Source organism: Heterocephalus glaber, unplaced genomic scaffold (assembly GCF_053883595.1).
Source record: "Heterocephalus glaber isolate CG9 unplaced genomic scaffold, H.glaber_assembly_v1.0 deba00001442, whole genome shotgun sequence".
NCBI lineage: Eukaryota > Metazoa > Chordata > Mammalia > Rodentia > Bathyergidae > Heterocephalus > Heterocephalus glaber.
Window position 1 is genome coordinate 48,433,584 of NW_028258296.1, and position 23,115 is coordinate 48,456,698.

The 23,115-nt window shown below is 36.8% G+C and overlaps 1 protein-coding gene across 3 annotated transcripts in view; it reads left to right on the forward strand.

The window, feature by feature from the left end:
* The window catches only part of Hipk1 (homeodomain interacting protein kinase 1), a 53,478-nt gene that overhangs the window by 25,500 nt on the left and 4,863 nt on the right, over positions 1–23,115 (forward strand). For all 3 annotated transcript variants that reach the window (XM_004853766.4, XM_004853765.4, XM_004853767.4), the window contains exons 4-15: positions 5,731–5,850; positions 6,652–6,738; positions 7,746–7,930; positions 8,207–8,369; positions 9,100–9,325; positions 13,102–13,223; positions 14,360–14,494; positions 17,135–17,277; positions 17,670–17,852; positions 18,309–18,515; positions 20,053–20,294; positions 21,879–22,009. In XM_004853766.4, coding sequence (XP_004853823.2) covers positions 5,731–5,850; positions 6,652–6,738; positions 7,746–7,930; positions 8,207–8,369; positions 9,100–9,325; positions 13,102–13,223; positions 14,360–14,494; positions 17,135–17,277; positions 17,670–17,852; positions 18,309–18,515; positions 20,053–20,294; positions 21,879–22,009 — 1,944 coding nt within the window. The remainder of the gene's footprint in view (positions 1–5,730; positions 5,851–6,651; positions 6,739–7,745; positions 7,931–8,206; positions 8,370–9,099; positions 9,326–13,101; positions 13,224–14,359; positions 14,495–17,134; positions 17,278–17,669; positions 17,853–18,308; positions 18,516–20,052; positions 20,295–21,878; positions 22,010–23,115) is intronic.

The window sequence follows — 23,115 nt, forward strand, 5'->3', positions numbered from 1 at the left end:
GTGAATGAAACTGGGTGGTAGTAGGAAGTACTTTTTCCCGTGTTGAATAAATAGGATGCTGTTGTTGGGAAGCAAGATTGGGAATAGTTTATCTTGGTGCAGCACTGGTAATACCAAAGGATTTGTATGGCAGGATCCTGCTGAGTTTTTTTTTTTAATTGTAATTTTATAGAGCTATCATTCACATTGTATACAGTTCAACCATTTAAGTTACAGTTCAGTGGTTTGTTTAGTATGTTCACAGGGTTTTCCAACTATTACTGTAGTCAATTTTACAACCTTTTTATCACTTTATAAAGAAACCTTGAGCAGTTAATCCCTATCCTCCCCTTGTCTCTCAGTTCCTCCAACTATAGACAACCACTAATCTACTTTCTCTCTCTCTAGATTCACCTATTCTGGCATATCATGTTCATCACATACAATATGTGATCTTTTATGATTGACCTTTTTTGCTTAGCATGATCTTTTCAAAGCCCCTTTCTACTGCAGTTTATAACAGAACTTCATTTCTTTTTATGGCTAAATAGTATTCCATTTAGGTATATAACACATTTTTCTCCCTATTCATATGTTAATGGACCCTTGGGTACCTTTTGGCTATTTGAATAATGCTTCCATAAACATTGGTGTACGAGTATCAAATTCTCTGTTTTCAATTCTTTTGGGTGTATATTACTTGGAGTAGAATTTCTCGGTCATGGAAATTCTATGTTTAACTTTCTGAAGAGCCATCAAACTTTTCCACAGAGGCTGCACCATTCTACATTGTCATCAGCAATCCATAAGATTCCACTTTTTCCACCTCCTAGTCAACATTTTGGTTTTTCCTAAAAATAATAACTATCCTTCTGTGTATAAAGCTGCTTTTCATTGTGATTTTGATTTGCATTTTCCTAATAATTAGTGATATTGAGCATGTTTCTTCATGTGCGCATTGACCATTTGTATATCTTTCGTTCAGTTGCCAGTTATCGTATTGGCCATTTTTAAATGTTTATTTATTTTTACCGCTATGGCGATTGAACCCATGGCCTTGTACATGTGAGGCAAGTATTCTAATACTGAGCTACATTCCCAGCCTTTTGTTTTGTTTTGTTTTTTGGCTGGGTCTCACTGAATTGCCCAGGGTGGCCTTTTTTATTTTTTTATTTTTGTTTTTTTGGTACTGGGGATCAAACTCAGGACCTTGTGCTTGTGAGGCAGGTGGCAGAACCACTGAGCTAAATCCCCAGCCTCCTTTTGTTTTTTTGAGACAAGGTCTCATTATGCAGTTCAGGCTGCTCTTAAACTTACTGTGTAACCCAGGCTGGCTTTGAATTCATGATCCTCCTGCCTCAGCCTACCGAGTGCTGGGATTACAGGGGTGCATGACTGACTGTGCTGAGCTAAATGTTGTGGTTGAGTTGTATTTCTTTATATATTCTGGATATTAATCCCTTATCAAATATAATTTGTACATGCAAGATCATGATATAATTTTATGTCTTCCTTTCTGATGTAGAAGACCCCTGATACTGGGATTGAACCGCAGGACCTTCACACTGAGTTTTATGTCCAGTTATATCCCCAGCCCATTTTAAATTTTGTTTGTTAGTTTTGAGACAAGGTCTCACTAAGTTAGTCAGGATGGGTTTGAACTTGTGATCCCCCTGCCTCAGTCTCCTTGATGCTAGGATTACAGGTGTGCACCACTATGCCTGCCTTTCCCCCCTGCCTAAATACTTTGCCCTGAAGTTCTAGTTCAGTGTTAAATAGAAATATCCTGAGTGGACACCCTTGTGTTCCTGACTTTGGGAACACATGCAGCCCATTCAGGGTTTCATTATTAAGTATGATGCTAGCTGTGGATTTTTCTTAGGTACTATAACTGAGATTTTATAGCATTTGTCTTTTTTTTTTTTTAAGTGCTGAGGATTAAACCTTCATGTTGCTCTATATCTTCAGCCTTTATTTTACTTTTTATTTTTGAAATGGCCTCACTAGTCACTAAGTTGCCAGGCTGATTCAAACTTTTGATCCTCCTGCCTCAGCCTCCCAGAGTGCTGGGATTACAGATGTGCGCCAGCATGCCCAGCTGCATTATCAGTTTGAAGTCAAATGTGAGTGCCTTCTCTAGGTATTAGTTGATGGCTTCCAATTGTCAAACACATTTTAATTGTTTAAAATAACAAATGAGGGCTGGAGATTTAGCTCAGTGGTTCTGCCGCCTGCCTTGCAAGCACAATTTCCCAAGGTTGATCCCCAGTACCATAAAAAATAAAATAACAAATGATAATACTTTTTATTTGCTTGAATGTGGACTTTTCATTAATAAACTATCTTAAGCTTTGTGGAAGCATTGGGGTGATGGCTTCCCATTTTATTTTCACAATGAAATCCTCTCATTTTATGTAAAAATTTTTTAATGTTTTAATTTCATAAGCATATAGAGATGTAGTAAGCCAGGAGACAAAGATTTCTATTTCTGTACTTTCTACTACTCAGAAGTAACCGCTTCTGTTCTTGTATACAGTATTTTGTGTTTACTGTATATTATTAACTTTTATCATATGTTTTTATCCATGCATATTGGTTATGCACATTAAATACATGCACATGACATACTCTATTCATCCCCCCATTACCCCTCATCAAGTGTTTATTGAATACCTACTTTATAGACCCTAGAGATTCAGTGCTGAATAAAACATTGTCTTTGCCCTCCAGTAGGTATAGTTTGGTAATGGGATTACTTTTTTTTGGTACTGAGGATCGAACCCAGGACCTGAGCTTGCAAGGCAGGTGGTGGCACCACTGAGCTAAATCCTCGGCCCTGGGAATACTTTCATAATTATATAATAGAATTGAGATAAATTCTGTGAAGGAAAACATAGTTTGCAGTATGTGTGGAGGTGTGCACATGTGCATGCCTATCTCCTGACTCTGTACATCTTAATACTTCTGATTTTGTTCATTTTTTTCCACTAGTCTCGGTATCTTGATCACTTACTTGAGCTACTAGACCATATCTCCTTTTCTGCCCTGGTGTTTTTCCAATCATTCTTCCTAAGTGATTTTTTCCTTTTTTTCCTTCTTATTCTTCTTCCTCCTCCTCCCACTCTTCTTCCCCCTCCTTTTCCTCCTCTTCCTCTTCTTCTTGATACTAGGAATTTTTTTTTTTGGTACCAGGGATCAAACTCGGGACCTTGTGCTTTCGAAGCAGGCTGTGGAACCACTGAGCTAAATCCGTAGCCTCTCCTCTTCTTCTTTTTGTTTGTTTGGAGTGATTTTTTTCAACAGACAAATTTGTTTTTTGCCATACCCTTTTGGCTTTAGTGATTTGCAATTGCTTCTAGAATAAAAGGCTAAATCCCTAATACAGCCTTTGAGGCCTTGTACAGACCTGACCCCTCGACACCCCACCCCCCCCCCCCGGTGTCATTTCAGCATTGGTTAAGAACATTCTTCCTTCAAGTTTGGGCCCTTGCACAAACAGTTCCCAGGGGCTGGAATACTTTACCATCATCCACCTAGGTCACTTAGTGAATGCCTGCTCTTTTATTAACTGAAGTACCACTTTCCCAAGGAATTTCTCACCCATGTAGTTCAGGTTCCTTTGTCATATATTTCTGTAGGAACCTTTATTTTCATTCCTCCAAATTGCTAACTTAGTTGGGATTATTGAATGTTTTTCTCCCTTATTAGACTGCAGACTATAAGAACAAGAACTATGTTTGTAAAATCACCACTGCTTGCCTCAGTAAATACTTATTGAAAGAATAAATGAATATGTATTATATCTCATTTTGTTCAGAATAAAAACTGGATATAAAATAACACATTTCTCAAATGTAAGATACCTTTGATTGAGAGACATACCATTTTTCTATAACTCTTAAGAATGCTACTGCTTAGACTTTGATAGCTATCAGCTGTCATCCTGATTTCAAAGATGTTAATGTGAAGATGTGGCTCTTAGAATCAATGTAATGGTTAAAGAAAATTTAAGATTTATTTAATTTATAATCTGCTTTTCTATTTTGTATATTGTGAGATATTTTTATATGTCTTTAAATATCCTTTACCCTAGCACTTAAAATATCCTTTGCTATTTCATTCCACAAATTTTGTCCTGGATTTTAAAAACATTTCACTTTAAAAATGTTCTTAACACATTCACGATGTTTTTTTGGTAATGTTATAGTTTGGTTTCAAGTTAGGTAGCTCCTATAGATTTGAGCAATATCTTGCTGTTGCCTAAAATTGCCTTGTGATGGTAGGTCAGTTTAGGCCTACAAGCATAGTTGGCTGACCTTGCTTTATATTCTTAAAAAATTGAGGATAAAAAAAATATTAGTGAGGGTCCTAAAAATCTCTGTTTATGTAGCTTCTATCAATATATACTGCATTAGAAGTTAAAACTGAAAATTTTGGGGGTGAGGAGAGATGGAAAGTAAGATTTTTCTCCCTTGCTTATAAATTTCTAATTTCGCATTAACTATAGCCATTCATATGTGGTGTGGGTCTGGTAAAAAAAAGAAAAAGGCTCCTGTGTCGATCTCAAGGGTGGGAAGAGAAGCAGATCACCTCTTTTGTTGCTTTCCTTGTTAGAAAGAATTGTAGAAGCAAACATAGGTATGAATGAATAATAAAACAATTTTTTTATGCCAAGGATTGAACCTGAGGGACTCATGCATGCTAGCTAAACACTGTACCATCTAGCTACCCCCACCCCCCCGCCAACTCCTAAAGCAAAATTTTTATGGAAGAAAAATATACAAGCACATTTCGTAGCCAAGAGAGCAGTGACATCATCTCATATGATCTTTGGAAATCTCTATTGCATATCCATAAAAAGAGAGTTGCAAAGAGTGAAGAAGTTTTTAGTGTTATCTTAGTACTATTATGAGAATAGTTTTTATTTCATAGACCTTCTTGAAGAGGTCTTGGGGACCTTCAGGGGTTCTCCCATACCTCACATTGAGAGCTGCTATCCTAGTTCATAGTAGGTGGTCAATAAATATTGACTGAATAAAATATAGTGTCTGTCCTCTACTGATGTGAGGATAGAGAAGCTGAATTAATTCCTACATTTTTTTAAAAGAGTAAGAAAATTTATTGGGGAATAGGAATGGGGAATAGAGACAGGAAAGACAGGAGGGGTTCCAAGAAACAGGAGGGGTCCCAAATTGGTTGCCCAGGAAGAAAGTTTGAAGAAAAATTTCTCCTAATCTTTTTCTTCATTTGATAACACATTAAAAGAAAAGAAAAAAATAGTAATTCATGAACAGAGGGTTTTTTAGAAACTGTTCTGGTCTGTCCTAGAAATCTAAAGTTTTCTGAACTTTGTATCAAAAGTTTAACAAGAAAGCAAAAAATATTATACTCAATAATTTAAAAATTGGATTTCTTTTAAAATAGCAGATACAGGGCCAGGGATTTAGCCTGCCTCATAAGTGAAAGATCATGAGTTTGATCCCTAGTACTAAAAAAATAAAAATAAATAAATAAATAAAATAGCAGATATAGTAACATGGTAATTACTAAATGAATGTTTGGGTATTACCTATGGATAGGTTAGTATATATTTACAGATTATTTAGAGCTAAATTTCAATAGTAATGATTAAAGAGTTAATTTCTTTGCAGTACCTTCTATTTTATTCTTGGCTAGAATTAATGTTTTAAGGTAAAAGTCTTTAATAATCTTTTTCACTCCAAATGATGTTTGATGGTTTTGATATTTCAGATTCGATACATTTCACAAACACAAGGCCTGCCAGCTGAATATCTTCTCAGTGCTGGAACAAAAACTACCAGGTTTTTCAACAGAGATCCTAATTTGGGGTACCCACTGTGGAGACTTAAGGTCTGTTTTCCCTTTTGTAAAGCCCATTCCTGGACTCCCCACCCCTAACTTTGAATCTAGGCTTTAGTTAATACATTTTTGAGGTAGAGGAGGAAAAGGAGAGGGGGAATGTATATTTGGAGGAGGAAACAGTTTCAAAAATTATTTCATTGTATCCATTTGGCCTTATCTTTAGTTGAAAGAAAATTAAGTGCCAGTTTAGTTGGCTAAGGTTATTTTGTATATTTTGAATTAGCAATTGAGAGGGTATGGAGAATTGTATCACCATTGAGTAATATGAAGAACTAGAGAAATTTATTAATGACTGTTTTGTAGAGAATTCTCAATATACATGATAAAACAACATAATTTTCTAACTGCTGACATTTAAGCCTTGTGTATTTTCTTGAAACAAGTATCTGGTTTTGTTTTTTTTTACATGTATCTACCTTTTACTTTTGAACCTACTCCTATAATTTGAGAAATTTATGAGTAATTTGATAAACTCTGTGACACTCTGCTTTGGAGCCCATTGAACAGTGAGCATTTGAAATATCAGTTCATTCAGGCTTGCTTTAAGAGAAAAATGATAATGTCCTTTCCTACCTGACATTTTTTAGGAACTGTACTGCATCATTGGTTGCATGTTTATCACTATTGAAGGGGTGGCTAGGGAGCAAGGTGGCATCTCTCCATCAGAATTTCTGATAGTAATTTATGCCATCTGTGGTTGGCAAAGTGACAACACTTAATATATATTCTGGCTTTATAAACTGTGGAAATAATGTACAGATGGAATTTTTAAAAATTCATATTTTGTAGACACCTGAAGAACATGAATTGGAGACTGGAATAAAATCAAAAGAAGCTCGGAAGTACATTTTTAATTGTTTAGATGACATGGCTCAGGTAACTGGCAGCTTTCAGAAACCCAGACATTTATGTGTTTCTATAATCAGAGATACAGTTCTACTGGTTGTACTAGAGATGCTTTTAGTCTGTCGTCTTTTTTTTTTTTGCAGTACCAGGGATTGAACTCAGGACCTTGCACTAGCCAGGCAGGCACTTTGCAACTGAGCTACATCCCCAGCCCATAGTCTGTTGTCTTTTTAGTTACTTGTTTTCAGTTTTTACCTAAAAAGTTAATAGTTTGCTGTTGCTGTATAGTAAAAGAACATTCGAATCCTAACAAAATATACTCAATATCTGAAATTATTTTGTTATATACATTATATATATTTTTAATTTTGTTTTATATATACATATATTTTCTTTTTTTTTCTTTCTTTCTTTATTTTTGAGGGGGTACTGAGAATTGAACCCAGGTTTTTTGCACTGAGCTACATCCCCAACCATTTTTATTTTTGATTTGAGACCAGGCCTTGTTAAGTCGCTAAGTTGCTAAGTTTCCCATTCTAGCCTTGAATTTGTAATCCTCCTGCCTCAGCCTCTCAGAATGCTGGGGTAGCAAGTGTGTGCCACTATACATGGCTAAATATTGTTTATGAAGGTTTCTCTCTTGTCCTGTTTTCACTGTTAAATAATTACATAAGAACTAACATTTATTGAGTACTTATGTTTTAAACTCTACTTAAAGCACTTCACACTTATTATGTCATTTAACCTTTTTAATAGAAATTTTTATATTTAAGAAATAATCACTTTTGCTTATTTATTCCAAAATTTTAATAACGAGAATTTATTTGGCTTTATTCTACCTTTTAGTCAGTAAAATAAAAATTTTTACCTGTGAAAATTACACTGTAATGAAAAGAATTTCCCCAGGTTTCTTTTTTTCTCAAATGGTGACACTATTTACTTTTTTATTTTGGAGAGAAAGGCCAGTGCATTAATTGCTTTAATATACTGTTCAATTTAAGTGATGAAATATAATATTTCTAAATTTTCTTTGGAAGGTGAATATGTCTACAGACTTAGAGGGAACAGACATGTTGGCAGAGAAGGCTGATCGAAGAGAATACATTGATCTGTTAAAAAAAATGTTAACAATTGATGCAGATAAGAGGATTACTCCCCTGAAAACTCTTAACCATCAGTTTGTGACAATGACTCACCTTCTGGATTTTCCACACAGCAATCAGTGAGTATGGTGCAGTCTGAGCCTTTTCCTTGATGTGATTCTTGGTTACCATCCTGCACAGAACTATCAAGTTAGTACCAGTTTTGGTGGTCATGCATCTGGGTCACAATGCTTTTCTTTCTCACTGAAAAGTCATGAGATATGTATTTTTTATGATTATAAAGTCTTGAATCTGACTTTTTAAAGTGCTTTAAAAAACTTTGATCTTTATCTTTAAGTTATTTGTTTTCAATTTAAGTTTCAGCATTCACTTGGTGAATCCTTAATCTCTTTCAGTGTTAAATCTTGCTTCCAGAACATGGAGATCTGCAAGCGGAGGGTTCATATGTATGATACAGTGAGTCAGATCAAGAGTCCCTTCACTACCCATGTTGCCCCAAATACAAGCACAAATCTAACCATGAGCTTCAGCAACCAGCTCAATACAGTGCACAATCAGGTATTCAGTAAATGATTTTGGAAACTCGAGCTTAAGTAGGATAGAAACTAGTAAGAGTACAGGGTGAAGTAAAGAAACTAGTCTTTGTTTTGGTGTTACAGCTTAAGAATTTTCTGCTTGGCAAAAGTGATGGAAGATAAGTTAGACTGATAATAACCAGTGGTCACATACTGAAAAAAATTAAATCCTATTATTCCATGCTCTCATGAATCTTAACATAGTCAAATAGGGTCTGTTGTACTATGTAATGCTGTTAGTTTTATTAATTTTAGCCAAATGACTCTCCTTGTTAAGAGAAAAATTTTATATTACTCATCACTGGGTATTTTGAATAATTAACACTAAAGATGGTTTTGCATTTATTTGCTAACCAGTAATATTTACATTTGTTTCTGAAGATGATGTAAGCTTCCCAGTTTCTTAGCTAGGTCTGATTTTTAAGTTAGGAGCATGTGAGATTTCTTGGATCTATCATGCAGTGATTTTTGTGCATAAGTAGTTGAAGTTTGTGTAGCTATGATCAGTACAGGACCTTGCAGTATATTTAAATTTAGGGATTGGGGAAATTGGTTAAGCAAGAAGTTATGTCAAAGACAGTTAACATTACATTTTAATAGTTTGGTCTGAATTCTTCTGGATAGATTCTGTCTATGTCATATTTGTAAATACATGTAAATGCTGTCTATCTTCAACTTATATCAGTATACAAATTTAATTCTTTGTTTTTTAGGCCAGTGTCCTAGCTTCCAGTTCTACTGCAGCAGCTGCTACTCTTTCTCTGGCTAATTCAGATGTCTCACTGTTAAACTACCAATCAGCTTTGTACCCATCATCTGCAGCACCAGTTCCTGGAGTTGCCCAGCAAGGTGTTTCCTTGCAGCCTGGAACCACCCAGATTTGCACTCAGACAGATCCATTCCAACAAACATTTATAGTGTGTCCATCTGCTTTTCAAAGTAAGTGGAGAAACTCCTGTATCGTATGGTATTTTATTGGACCTGCCTGCTTTGGGCAGATCTAGTTGCTTAATTCTGATCTTTGACAATTTTAAACTGTTTCTGATTATAATAATAACTGAAATTGAGTAATATCCAAAGGTGGATTTTTCCTTTTTACACTGGTTATTTCTCTAATTATTTTCTGTCTGATACATTGTAGGAGCTTAGTTTATTTCCTTAATTGAATTTCCTAATACCAGTTTTTTGCCCCTTGAGACCTTGTAATTATATCATGTATCTTGTATAAGCATGTATTGTACAATAGGCAGAATGTGTATATTTGAAAAATTTGTTGTAAGCTGAATTGCTATATATTGTCTAATTTTCTATATCATTCCATTATGAAGCAATGACCCAATAAAAGGTTATTTTATTCTAAAATGTAAAAAGCATATTAAGAATGTAGAACTCTCTTATATTCAATAATAAGGATCATTATTTATTGAACTGAAAAATTCTACAAGCTGAGCTGCTTGGGTGGGAAGGCATTAAAATTATAGTATATTGGGTCGGGGATTTAGCTCAGTGGTTCTGCTGCCTGCCTTGCAAGCGCAAGGTCCCGAGTTCGATCCCCTGTACCAAAAAAAAAAAAACCACCAAAATTATAATATATTAAGGGCTGGGAATTTAGCTCAGTGGTGCTGTGCCTGTCTTGCAAGCGCAAGGTCCTGAGTTCAATTCCCAGTACCGGGCGGGGGGGAGGTGGGGATTGCAATATCTTCTTCAGTTTATGACCCACATTATTCCTGCAAACTTGTGTTAACAAAGGAACAAAATAGCTGAAGAAAGAGGCTGACTCCATGTGTTACAGAAAGTTAAAATTATTTTATAGGTGTTTCTTGACAACACACTTAATTTACCCAATAGAAGGTCAATGTCAGTACTTTGTGGGAATAAACTAGGATTTAGACTGTCTTATAGCACTTACATAGAGGCAGGTAGCATTTTTATCTTTTTACTTTAGTTTCTTATTAACTGATTCTTTGATTTGTTTGGTTTCTGACAGAGTTGGAGCAAGCAGAAGGAAATGAGGGGCTGGGGGAGACTGAGATTACCGGGAGGACAGGAGAGCAATAGCAATCTAAACCAGGGAGAACCCACAGGGAGAGCAGAGGAGCAGATTCAAAATCTGTAAATGCAAATTTAGCCTAATTTACCAGACTACTTACATATGCTTTGTAATAGTAAATTCTGTACTTTGAGTTGTCGGAGGCTGACTGATTCTTCATTGAAATGGTTCTCAGATGTGAGGTGCTGAAATTTTCCGCTGCTTCTCAGATGATATTTAAGAGATGAAGCAGGATAACTTTTAAGTCCCTTTAATGAAACAAAATGTAAACTGAAAGGGTAGAGGGGAAAAGTGAGATAATCTCTTTTGGTATAATTAGGTAAGACAATTTTAGACAATTTTTTTCCTATTTAGAAATGTAAATAGCCTAAAGAGCTAGTAGAGCAAATTTTAAAATTTTCAAATGAAGGAGTTTTGAAATTAAGGTAGTGATGATGATACCTGATATGCATTCCCATATGCCAGAGAATGTTCTCAGTTGTTTTACATATATTAATTTATCCTCACAAACAACCCAGGGGGTAGATAATGTCATTATCCCAATTTATAAATAGGACGTGCACATCTGCCCAAAGCCTTGTAACTATGTGCAGCAGAACAATGCTTGAACCTAGACAGTAGGATTCATCACATGCTCATTTTGAAGTGTTAATTATATATTGCCTGTCAGTATTTAATCTTGAATATCTGTAAAGAATTGGTTGATCTGCCAGCCATCCTAGTATGCTGATTTCTACCCAACAGTCCTCTATTCCAGGTTGCCCACTTTTCATTCACCATCCATTCTTTCGCAACATACCTGTACTTTAATTCGGCAGTTTTACTCTTCTTTCCACACTTCAGAGATTCTTTATATTTAATGGGCTATGTTCAGTAGAACAAAAATAACAACAAAAAGCAAAACTCTAGTCCTCTTTTAGGTCAGGATTCAGGGAGAACCTTCCCAAAGTGTTGCCATTGTTACTCTTTGTTTCCATTTTTGGTGGAAAGCAGCAGCTAGTTTTAACCTAACTTGACTGCTCCGGTGGTTGCTCCTGAATAGCTCTAGCAATCCAATGCTTGAGTCACATTTGTCGGTCAGCACTGTAAATTACTTTCCATCCTATTCCACTTGACCAGAGTAGAAATACATTTTGCTGAGTGGTAACTGTTCTGTAATTTTGTTCTTTTTTACTTTATTGCTGTGGGAATCATAGATGAGCTTCTGTAGAGAACATTTCCTCCTAAATTTTGCCTCTTCCATTATACCAATTTGTGGGAGGCTATTTCAATAATATTTTCTTAAAGTTAGCCACGTGTCCTGGGACTGTAAAGCATTGTGTGTTGTTTAGCTTTCTTATTAGACAGCATTGTGTAAGGAACAATCATTGACAGCTTTTTAATCTTGATATCTGCGTGTGTTACTTTTTACAGTCACGTAAGTAGTATTTTTATTTTTAAAGATATCATTAGGATGTTTTAATTCTGATTTTACTAGTCCATCTTTGTACTTTTCTAGAATGAATTTTTCTTAATGACAACTTATTACTAAATTACTCAAATTATTAAAGTGGAAAACTGGAAGACTGACTTAAAAGTAGTGTTATGGTTTATGAGCTATACTTATTTGACACTTCTATAGTATATTAAGAGAAAATAGTTGGTGATAGCTTAGGAAATGTTACTGATGGAGTCTTCTATTTAAAATATTTCTATCCTTATTTAACAGTTAATGGATTAGTGGATTTGAGACATAACAGAAACTTAAATTCTCTGTATGGAAAGTTTTGATAGGTTAGCCTTTGAGGGCTCTCGCGTCTTGGTAAAGGAGAACTGCCTTGAGTCCCTCTTTTTTCCAGAACGAAATACTAATATTCCTATTTATAGAAGTATTTGGTCGCCTTTTGTGCCAAGAGCATAATGAATAAAAAGATAAAACATAGTCACTGTTTTAAAGGCAGCGAAGAATTCTGGGTTTTCCCAGCTGTCCTTTAATCACAAAAGAACTGTACTAGAAGGCTGTCAGTGAAAAGCAGATGCTGAAATAAGTAGAAGAAAGTTTCCACAAGCTGAAATGTCTGCTTCTTAAATATTTCTGTCCTGGGCACAATTTCTTCATTTTTCTGTTGATTAGAGATAAAATATATGATTAAGTATGAACTAGCTTGTATTTTTTGAGGAGTAAGGAAAAACATTTTAAAACATTCTAAACAAAAGGATAACTTAGATTATAAATTACTAAGCTTTTCATAATTTAACCAAAAGTTACAATTATATTCATCTTTGCTTTTGAAAGATTAGTTTTTAGGACCAGTTGTCACTCTCCCACACCATGAATTAAAAGATGAATGTAACGTATTTAGTGAAATTTTTTGTTTTTGCCTATACTGTTAATAGGGATGGGATGAGTATTGTCTTTTAAATTTTATTACATTAAAAAAAAATTAGGATTCCCTTAAACCAGCTCTCTCTGTATTATATGTCTTTTGCATTAATCTACCCTAAAAGGAACCAAGTCTCCCTTTTCTTAAGTCTCAAGTCTTCTGTGAATGAAACTCCTTTGGCTTAAGTGTTTAGAACTAAAACTTGAGTGTGGAAAAGCTAAAAATAAACCATAAAAGTACCCAAAACAAACAGTACTCTCAGACTCAGAAAAGCCATTTAACTGTGATGCTGTTTTCACCAGCTGGTCTACAAGCAACAACAAAGCACTCTGGATTCCCTGTGAGGATGGATAATGCTGTGCCAATTGTACCCCAGGCGCCGGCTGCTCAGCCACTACAGATACAGTCAGGAGTTCTTACGCAGGTAAAATCTGGAGCCATGTGAATGCACAATAGTGCTGAAGCACTGTTGAGAAAGATATTTTGTTCTAGAAAATGGTGTTTGCTTTGAACATAAGATCTTTCTTGGTCATGATTCAGTGGTATTAAAATGAAACATCTATAATTGAGTTATATACTCATTCTTAACATTATTACAACTCTGCCAGTGTCTTCATAGCCTTGAAGGATAAATGTTCAGACACTGAGAAATGGTCGCCTGAGTAAGTTTACTCTCTCTTTGTGGAACAAGGGATGTCCCGGCACCCTCCCAAATATCTTAAAGATGTAGTATGCATTTGAGTGTGTGTGTGGGAAACTGTGTGTTTAAGTTTATGTGGTGCTGGGGATTAAACCAGAGCCTTCACAGTGAGCTGCATCCCCAGCCCTTTAAAAATGTTTTTGAGACAAGAGTCTCAGTCACTAAGTTGCCCAGGGTCGGCTGGAATTCACAATCCTCATGCCTCACCCTTTCAGAGGGCTAGGATTACAGGCCCAGTTAAAATTTTGTATTCTAAAGAAACAAGGTTCCAGTGTGTTTCTTTGGTGTCACTTTTGTCTACTTATAGAATTTTATCACAGTTGTGAGGCTAAATTACATCAGGATGCATCTTCAAGTATTTCATTCTTTCATTCGTTGTGTTTAGCCGGGCTGTAGAAATCTTTAAAACATTGTACTTCTCGTGAAATATGAAATTAAGATGATGAAGAAAATCATGAAATGTTTATATAGTAAAAACACTATTACCTTTTAAATTCTGTATGTAAATGTTTTTGGCGTAGGAAATTTTGACATAGGAAATTCTGAAATGCACGAATCCTATTTTGTGAGTGGAAGGAAGAATTCTTAACACACTCACTGTCTTTGTTTTGTAGAATTGATCCCCTGAATCTGGCCCAAGAAAGATTTCTATACTTTTTTGCTCTGGGCCATTAGCATTTAACCTAGTGAGCCAGTGCTGTGCAGAGTGAAGGGGGGGCAAGTGTTTGTGTTGGTATATGCATTTTGGGTAATGTGAAATTACTTTATTGTCACTAATAACTTGGGGAATGAGAACCCTTCTGAATCCAGATACCCTGCTTCAATGTTTGTTTCACTCACCTGCCTAATCTACATTTCAGGGAAGCTGTACACCACTAATGGTAGCAACTCTCCACCCTCAAGTAGCCACCATCACACCGCAGTATGCGGTGCCCTTTACTCTGAGCTGCGCAGCCGGCCGGCCGGCGCTGGTTGAACAGACTGCTGCTGTACTGGTAATTCCCTCACTTGATTGTGTTACTAACGGAGTTTCTTTGGTTTCTTTCTTTTTTTTGGTTTCTTGTTTTTGTTCTGTTTTCCTCTGGTTTATTTTTCCAAACAATTTTTTACCTTGGTCTTTGCAGAGGGCATGGAAGCATGTGCCATCTTGTGGCTGTGTTCTTGCTACGTCTTTACTGTCTCATTGTTTTCCTCCCCAACATTTGCTGAAGCACTGTCTGATGGTCAGTTTGTCTCTGTAAGGAGCCTCTTGGATTCTTTTTTTGCCAGGCTAGTGTGGTAAATGCTCTTGGTGTAGCCTCAGAAGAGCTTCAAATCTGTTACCTATTTTCTGCCCTTTTACTCTCCAGTCCTTAAGAATGAAAGAAATAGCCTTTAGTTTGGCTCTGCTACAGGTACCTGGATGGCCAAAATTTGATCTCCTTGGCAAGTTAGCTCTCCTTTCTTTTCTTCTTTTGCTATTTTAAGCTAAAACTTTTGCGCATGTGGAAATGCTTTAAGATACTCTTAATATATTGCTTTCAGAGTTAACATTAACCTCCTTTCTCTGACTACATGAAATTAGCTCTTTTTGACACTCATGATCAATAATAGCCTCCGATCATTTAAAAATGTTCCCTTTAGAATGTACTTGTAGATCATATTGTTGATTGAAAGTAAAGGTGAACTTATTTTTAGGGATTTTTGGAGAAATTAATTATTTTACAAATAGGTCTTAATACAAAGATGAAAATACGTTTTACAAACTATGAAAATATAGTGTCTTTGTTATTAAAGGCAGTAAATATAGCTGCAGTTGTAGTTGTATCAGGCTTAGAGACAGGAAAAAGTCCCAAAAGTCTGAGGTATATTTCAGTATTTGTAACCTTCAGGGTGATTTTTGAATGTTTTGTTTTATTGGGAAGAGTTTACTGGATATCCAGCATTTCATTGTTTGAAATTTAAAATTAAGTAAACACTTGAAAACCTAATTGATAATACTGAATCCTGATAATTCTCATCTTTCAAAGTAGCATTAAATTTCTTTTGTTGTTTTTCATGTACTTATGTGAGTGAAACACTCCTAGAGACATACTTGGCTGGAACTTGTTTAGTTTTCAATTTTAATATCTTTGTCACTTCCAAATTAATTTTCTCATAAACATAAAACCCAAGTGCAAGGGAGTCAGATCCAACTTGGTTGATCCAGGCTCCTGGTTTTAATTTGCTCACATATAGTTTGGAGATTGAGGATGTTAGCTGACACTTTGCTGCTTTTCTTCAGTTGCACTAGCCATTTGCTAAGCTTTGCATATTTTTGTTCTTCCTCTGTCAAAACAGTTCGTCGCTTGGAACGCCAGATTTCTGCCTCACGTTGGAATGTTATTTCTTGCTTTGTATTAAACTACATGCTTTGTCTTGTGCAGGTGTTGGCTTATGGAAAAGACGCATGGTGTGACTTAACATTACTTCTCTTATTTTCTGTTTTGTTTTGTTTTGTTTTGTTTTAAATTCTGCGTATGGTAGCAGGTGTGTTTGCAGTTTATCTGCTTTGAAGCCTTCTTGTTTGGAACCGGTGTTTGTGACAAGTGGATCTGTTACTTGCAGAAATATATAAAACTGTGTTGGTGGCCTTGCAGTTTGAAATTCATGAAACAGAACCATATGTACTCAAGAATTGTAGGTAATTGTACTGCAGTATTCAGGTTTAAAAAGGAGACTTCCAAATCTGTTTCCTTTTATTCAGAGAATGCCAGAATTTCTGTAAGAAGTACAGAAAACATTTATTGCTCTATTGCAAGTGACATAGCTTGCTAGAATCATATTTTCTTATAGTGATTAGTTTTTATGTTGAAGTATGTTTCTATAAATGATACATGTTTTAGGTACCTATGAAAACAGTATGATGCAGGGCCAGGGATTTAGCTCAGTGGTTTCGCCGCCTGCTGCACAAGCGCAAGGACCCAAGTTCAATCCCCGGTACCAAAAACAAACAAAAAACAGTATGATGCTTTCTCCATCTATTTCTTACATATTTATTGCTTGGTTTTGAATTCTATCATATGGCTATAAATGATGGCATTAACTTACTCCTACCAGCATAAGTTTGTTTGCCAAAGGATTTGACCTTCCGTCATCTTCATCTGGCTCCCTTTTCTGAGTACTACTGCCCTTGTAAAAAAAGGGAACAATTCTGGCCTGTTTTATAGGTTGAGTTAGCCTGATGTCTTATCTGATTGACACTCAGACTTTAGAATTTCAAGTTTTTAATTCCAAGGGAGTCCACTTAACTTTTTCTAGAGATATATGTTTTATAATTTTTGCAAAAATGATACTTCTGAAATTTAACCAGAGCATATTAACCTCTGAACTTTCAGACTCTTTTTGTCTTTAGTGTAATAGAAACTTACAACTGCAGGGATCTTCATTTTGTAGTACCCTGGTGGCCAGGTGATAGAGGTAGCCAAGAGAAAGCAGTATGTTCTCTTTGTCTTCCGTTAGTCATGAGGCCCTCTGACTGTTTCTTTTTTAATCTCTGCAAGTTAACAATCTATGAGCAACTTTTTTTAAGATACAAATTTTTCTTTCATGAAAAAACAGAAGAAAAGGCAAGAATGAGTCAAATCTGGATTCTTTTTCTGTGTGTTTCCTTACAGCAAGCTTGGCCTGGAGGAACTCAGCAAATTCTCCTGCCTTCAACTTGGCAACAGTTGCCTGGGGTAGCACTACACAACTCTGTCCAGCCCACAGCAGTGATTCCAGAGGCCATGGGGAGTGGCCAGCAGCTAGCCGACTGGAGGCAAGTGCTCTCTTATTTTTCTCTGTGATTTTCAAGGGCAGATCCTTTAGGGTAGAAGGGTGTAATACTATGGAGAGACTAGGAAATAAACAAAGGAAAATTTTAACTATTTGAAATCCTTTAAGAAAATAATTCATATTAGACTAGAAGATGGACTTATAAAAAAACTTGGAGAATAGAAAAACAATAAATTCTAAGGTCAAGGTTATTTACTCCATATTTAAAGAAAGTCTTTAGTGATGAGAAATGAAATAGTATAATCCTAAAACCTTGCAATCCTGGCACCTGACTTTAAAAATAAAATGCAGCTATCCTTAGTTGCCTCAATTGCTTTTAATACCTATTTCTAGTAGTTTTGGGCTTCACTCTTCTGTTGCTTCCTGTTGGTACAGGAATGCCCACTCTCATGGCAACCAGTACAGCACTATCATGCAGCAGCCATCCTTGCTGACCAACCACGTGACACTGGCCACTGCCCAGCCCCTGAATGTTGGTGTTGCCCATGTTGTCAGACAACAGCAATCCAGTTCCCTCCCTTCAAAGAAGAATAAACAGTCTGCTCCAGTCTCTTCCAAGTAAGTGTGTGTTAGAGCTGATGGTTAAAGCTGTGCCAATTTGAGAGAGATGTTCTCTAGCATTTGCAGTGTTATGGTACGGATATTTTTGGCTTGAAGCAGCAAGTAGCTGCCAGGTTGAACAACAGCTAATGTTTTCACCTGGGTGTGCACACCAGCTGGGTCCTGGTTACAATCATCCTTTCTCTTTGCTGCCACTTTGAATGCATGTTGTCTTTATGATATTTTTATTTTTCTGCCCCCTTTATGTATAGTGAAATTTAACCCTGGGATAAAGGTCACAAAAGTAAATTTTCTTTTTATCTTGCCAGAGTAATTAATTTTTCATTAAGACATGTATAGTTAAGTATATTAGCTTAATGATGAGGTAAAAAATTGGACAACAGTCTAGGGAAAAGATTTGCAGTTTGGGAGGCCATGGACTGAACTGTTTTTCCTTGTGAACTTTTCCTACAGATCCTCTCTGGATGCTCTGCCTTCCCAAGTCTATTCTCTGGTTGGGAGCAGTCCTGTCCGCAACACATCTTCTTATAATTCCCTAGTCCCTGTCCAAGATCAGCATCAGCCAATCATCATTCCAGATACTCCCAGCCCTCCTGTGAGTGTCATCACTATCCGAAGTGACACTGATGAAGAAGAGGACAATAAATATAAGCCTAGTAGGTAAGATAGGTGAATGGTTTCTGGTTCTGTTGGTTTAAACTATTGGTTTAAAGTGGCAAGTGGCCTAGTTTGGACCAAAAAAAAAAAAAAAAGTATTTTGGAAGTATGGCCTTGGGTGAGTCAGCCAAAACACATTTCCATAACTGAGCATTGTCAAGTTTTCTATGATATTATACCTACTCATTAGGTAGGTAGAGTTAGGTTTATATCAAGTTGATAGTTTGTACTGCCTTGGAATACACATTATACCATAGGCACGACCCCTGCCTTCAAGGAGCTTTATATCTGAAAACAGAATAACAGAAGCATATGAATAACAGTTAATTGGAATGGGTAGGTAGATAAGGAACTATTTGAAATTCATGTAATTTCTTAATCTGAAAAGGCCTCTTTGGAAAAAGTTAGGTGTGTTTTCTTGTCCCCTTCTGTTCTGTGGCCTAAAAGCTGAAGAATTTAAATACCAGATTATTCCTCTTTTTTTTTTTCTTTTGTACCAGGGATCGAACTCAGGACCTTGCACTTGCGAGGCAGGTGGCAGAACCACTGAGCTAAATCCCTGGCCCCAGATTATTCCTCTTTCCCTAGCACCTTAGTTGAAGTCCTTAGCTGGGCAGTTTACTAAAAGGGAGTGGGTTAAGTTTAAGAACTTTGATATGCATTTCTCTCTTAGTGTATGGTCAGTTGCCTTGATTTTTTTCTTATATTCTTCACTGGGCTTTTGGTGTTAGGCATTTCAAAGAGGAAATAACCCTGCTTTTATCTCAGAAGATAGGATTCACACATGAGAGTAATTTAGGAGACTTTACAAAATCATATGTAAGTGAAATTTAACTTGCAAGAGTGAAAGGAATTTAGAGCCCATTAGTTTAGAAAGGCTGTTTGTAAAATGGTAGACTAAAAGCTAAGTTTTCAAAGTCGTCATTGAGTTGATTTGGAAAAGAGAAAAAGTAACCAAAATTGTGTGTGAGTAGTCAGCATGAGTGCTTGACTGGGGCCCAGCCTGTTACAAAATTAGGGAAAGCTAAGGTTAGTAAGGTAGGAAACAATGAAAGAACCTTTAAAAAAAAAAAAAACATGATGAGAAGTTTGATTAGAGATAGTAAGGAATGATAATCTAGAGAGGTGATAGGAAAAGAAGTAGCGTTTAAAAGATATTAATGAAATAATTAAATAGAAAGGCTAAGGCAGCATTGAATAGGTTCAGACTCTGGAGTCATTCTGTCCTTGGTCTGAATCCTGTCTTACCGGGTAGTTCATTCGTTGTGTGACCTTGGACAAGTTCCTGATTTCCTTGTGCCTCAGTTTCCTCATCTGCAAAACAAGGTTAATAGTACCTACTTCACAAGATTGTTGTAGGGATTCAGTGAGGTAGGTGTAGAGCCTGAGAATAGTGCCTCATACATAATAAGCACTTAGAAGTTTGCTGCTATTATTGTCATTATCACTCATTATTATCACCACCATGAGAGAATGAGGGACATCTAAGACATGTTGCTTAAAAAGGCACTTGAATTTTCATGTATTTTCTTCCCCTCAGCTCTGGCCTGAAGCCGAGGTCTAATGTCATCAGTTATGTAACTGTCAATGATTCTCCAGATTCTGACTCTTCCTTGAGCAGTCCATATTCCACTGATACCCTGAGTGCTCTCCGGGGCAATAGTGGACCACTTCTGGAAGGGCCTGGCAGAGTTGTGGCAGATGGCGCTGGCACTCGCACTATCATTGTGCCTCCACTGAAAACTCAGCTTGGTGACTGCACTGTAGCAACCCAGGCCTCAAGTAAGTGGTGTCTTTACAGCTAGAATTGAATTTTCCTTGGATGTGTTTATGCTTAATATTTTGCTATAATATACAGCACTTTTGCCTAGTGATCAAGACCAGTGGCATAGATATTTTCACATATTTAATTCAGAAGTCAGTTCCATGGGGTATGAGATTTTTTTGCCTTCATTTTGTCTTCCTATGTTTATTTTGTTTGGATTAATATAAAAATTAGATTGCATTTGGTATCAGTATCGTCTTTCAAACACATTCACTGCTGATGGGAGAAAGTAGACAAGACATGTCATATAGCAGGAAGAATTAGCAAGCAACTAGATTTGCCATGCATGATTCAAAATTGTCAATCTAGACAAGAACTGGACTTGGTAATATTGAAAATGACTGTAAAAGATTTTTGAAAACAGTATGTCCTTCAGATGCTTTTTTTGGTTTTATTATCAGCCTAACTACTGCCATCCACTTTGCTCTTTTAGATACTGCATGTAGTCTCCTTGATTTTGCTGTTGTGTGACTTGAGCAATACTAGCTGCATTAACAAATCCCCAAGTTTCCATGCTGACCATATTAGAAGGTTTTTACTCATATAACTTCCAAGTGCAAGTGTTCCTGGTTGGTAGGCCTGCAGTGGGGTAAGGACCAGAACCTTAGAATCCTTAGCATCCAATCTGTGTGGAAAAGAAACTTTGGTGCTGGCAAACCTCCACTCTTAACCTCTTTAGCCTAGAATACTGAACCCTACTCACATGGCCTCACCCAGGTGCAAGAAGGTCCCGGAAATGAAGTCTTGTCCAGGCAGCTGCCTCCCAGTTGTAACTTTACACTGAGGAAGGGGAGGATTTTTGGTGTTAGCATAGACATCTGTGTTGTACTTGCATAAATAATGTTTTATTATGGATTATGTTACTGCTATAGGCATAAACAGGGTTCTGATTTGAGGATATTTTGTTAACCCTCAGTATGGTTCTCCTCAGTAGTGGTCAAATGTCCCACTAAAGACAAAGTAGAACTTCTAGATGCTTGGCTTCTGAATAGAATTATTAGGACCTCTTTCCACTCTTTGGGCCCAAGAATATAGCTGTCTCACAAGTAACTGAATAAATGTACCAGTTTTCCTGTTGGAACACTGAAGGAAGCAAAATTTTATATTTGGCTATCTCGTAATTTCTTAGAATTTTGGAGTACATATCCAGCAAGAGAGGATCTTGCTGTCCTTTAAAGTCTTTTGACATTTAAATATCCTAAGAACTACCAGTATCTTTCTCAGCTCCATATTATAATTTCTATACTTGTTTAATCCCATCCTACATCAAATTACAGGCTCCTTGGGGGGTAGGAACTGTCTGATGTTTATATTTCTAGTGGTTTCCTGTATATAACAGGAGATTAGATAACATTTACAGGAGTAAATCTTTTGAGGATCCTACGTGGCAAGATAACAGTTTTTGTTCTTCTGGTATAGATATAATTGAGGAAGTAAGATACAACTTGAGACTTAACTCTTGCAAATTTACTTACAAATGTGGACTGACTAATGTGATGCCGCCTGAGATTCAGCGATACTAAGCCCTGGCTCCTTTTTAGGTCTCCTAAGCAGTAAGACCAAGCCAGTGGCTTCAGTGAGTGGGCAGTCATCTGGATGCTGTATCACCCCCACAGGGTATCGAGCTCAACGCGGGGGTACCAGCGCAGCACAGCCACTCAACCTAAGCCAGGTAAGTGCTGGGGGCTGCTGCCTTCTGTTTGGGGCTCCCCCTGTGGTTACTCTCTGGAGAACCTTGCTTCTGGCTGGACTGCTGAATAAACCCAAATTAAGCTTTTGTGTCAAAAAATTTGGTGTTGTGTGGCCTCCATGAAATCTACATGTGCTGTGTCTCTTCATTTGCTCTGTGAATGCGTTTGAGATGTATATTCCAGATTTTCCATCAGACTTACCTAGTCTAACCTGGAAGACCAGAGAAATGTCTGAAATTTAGAAAGATGCTTATCTAGGATGCTTATCCATGCCTGGTTCTGCACTACCATATACTTCAAGGCTGGATTCTCTTCCTTTATCTTCTAGGCTAGTGATGGTACACCTATGGCATGCATGCCACAGCAGGCTTTTTGTATCATTGAAAGCTCTGAAAGGTTTGCCATCATTGCATCTAGGTCATAAATAACCTGAGCCTCACCTTCATTACTTGAGTCATGAAACAGGGAAATCCTTTGGCACTTAAATCAACTGTTTTAATCGTACATATTGCTGGAGTCTGGGATTTGTCCCCCTGTCCCCTGCCATCTGATCTCATGGGTAGTGAGGGTCACTTTATTTCTGTTTGTGTTAACTCTTTTTCTCAGCTAAACTCTGGTATTTGTATGATGTCTACCAGTAGTGAAAAAGTGTCAAGATGAGGTTGTGACTATGTGTAAGAGAGGAGAGCACATGCAAGTACAAATGTAAGTTTGAGTTAGTGCATGTGTTTTAGACTCCACATTTCAAGAGGGATGTGAAGAACTTAAAAGAAAACAATGACAAAAAGAAAAGAAAACAATGACAAGAAAGAAATGTTAGGAAAAGTAAAAATCACTGACCCTAGAATAGAGTGAGTTCATAGTTAACCTAAGTTGTAGGAGTGGGCAACCTGATGAGCCCTTGATACTGTCATGTTTACAGAAGATCATACTGCTGCTATCTGAACCAGGTTAGGATCTGTTCTGCCAAAAGGCAGAGGGATGTGTGGCTGGTTTCTGACAGCATTCATTCCCAATCCGGGAGATTCTGTGCCTTGGCGGTTCAGAAATAATACAAACCAGAACCTCCACTCTTAACTTGGCCTTT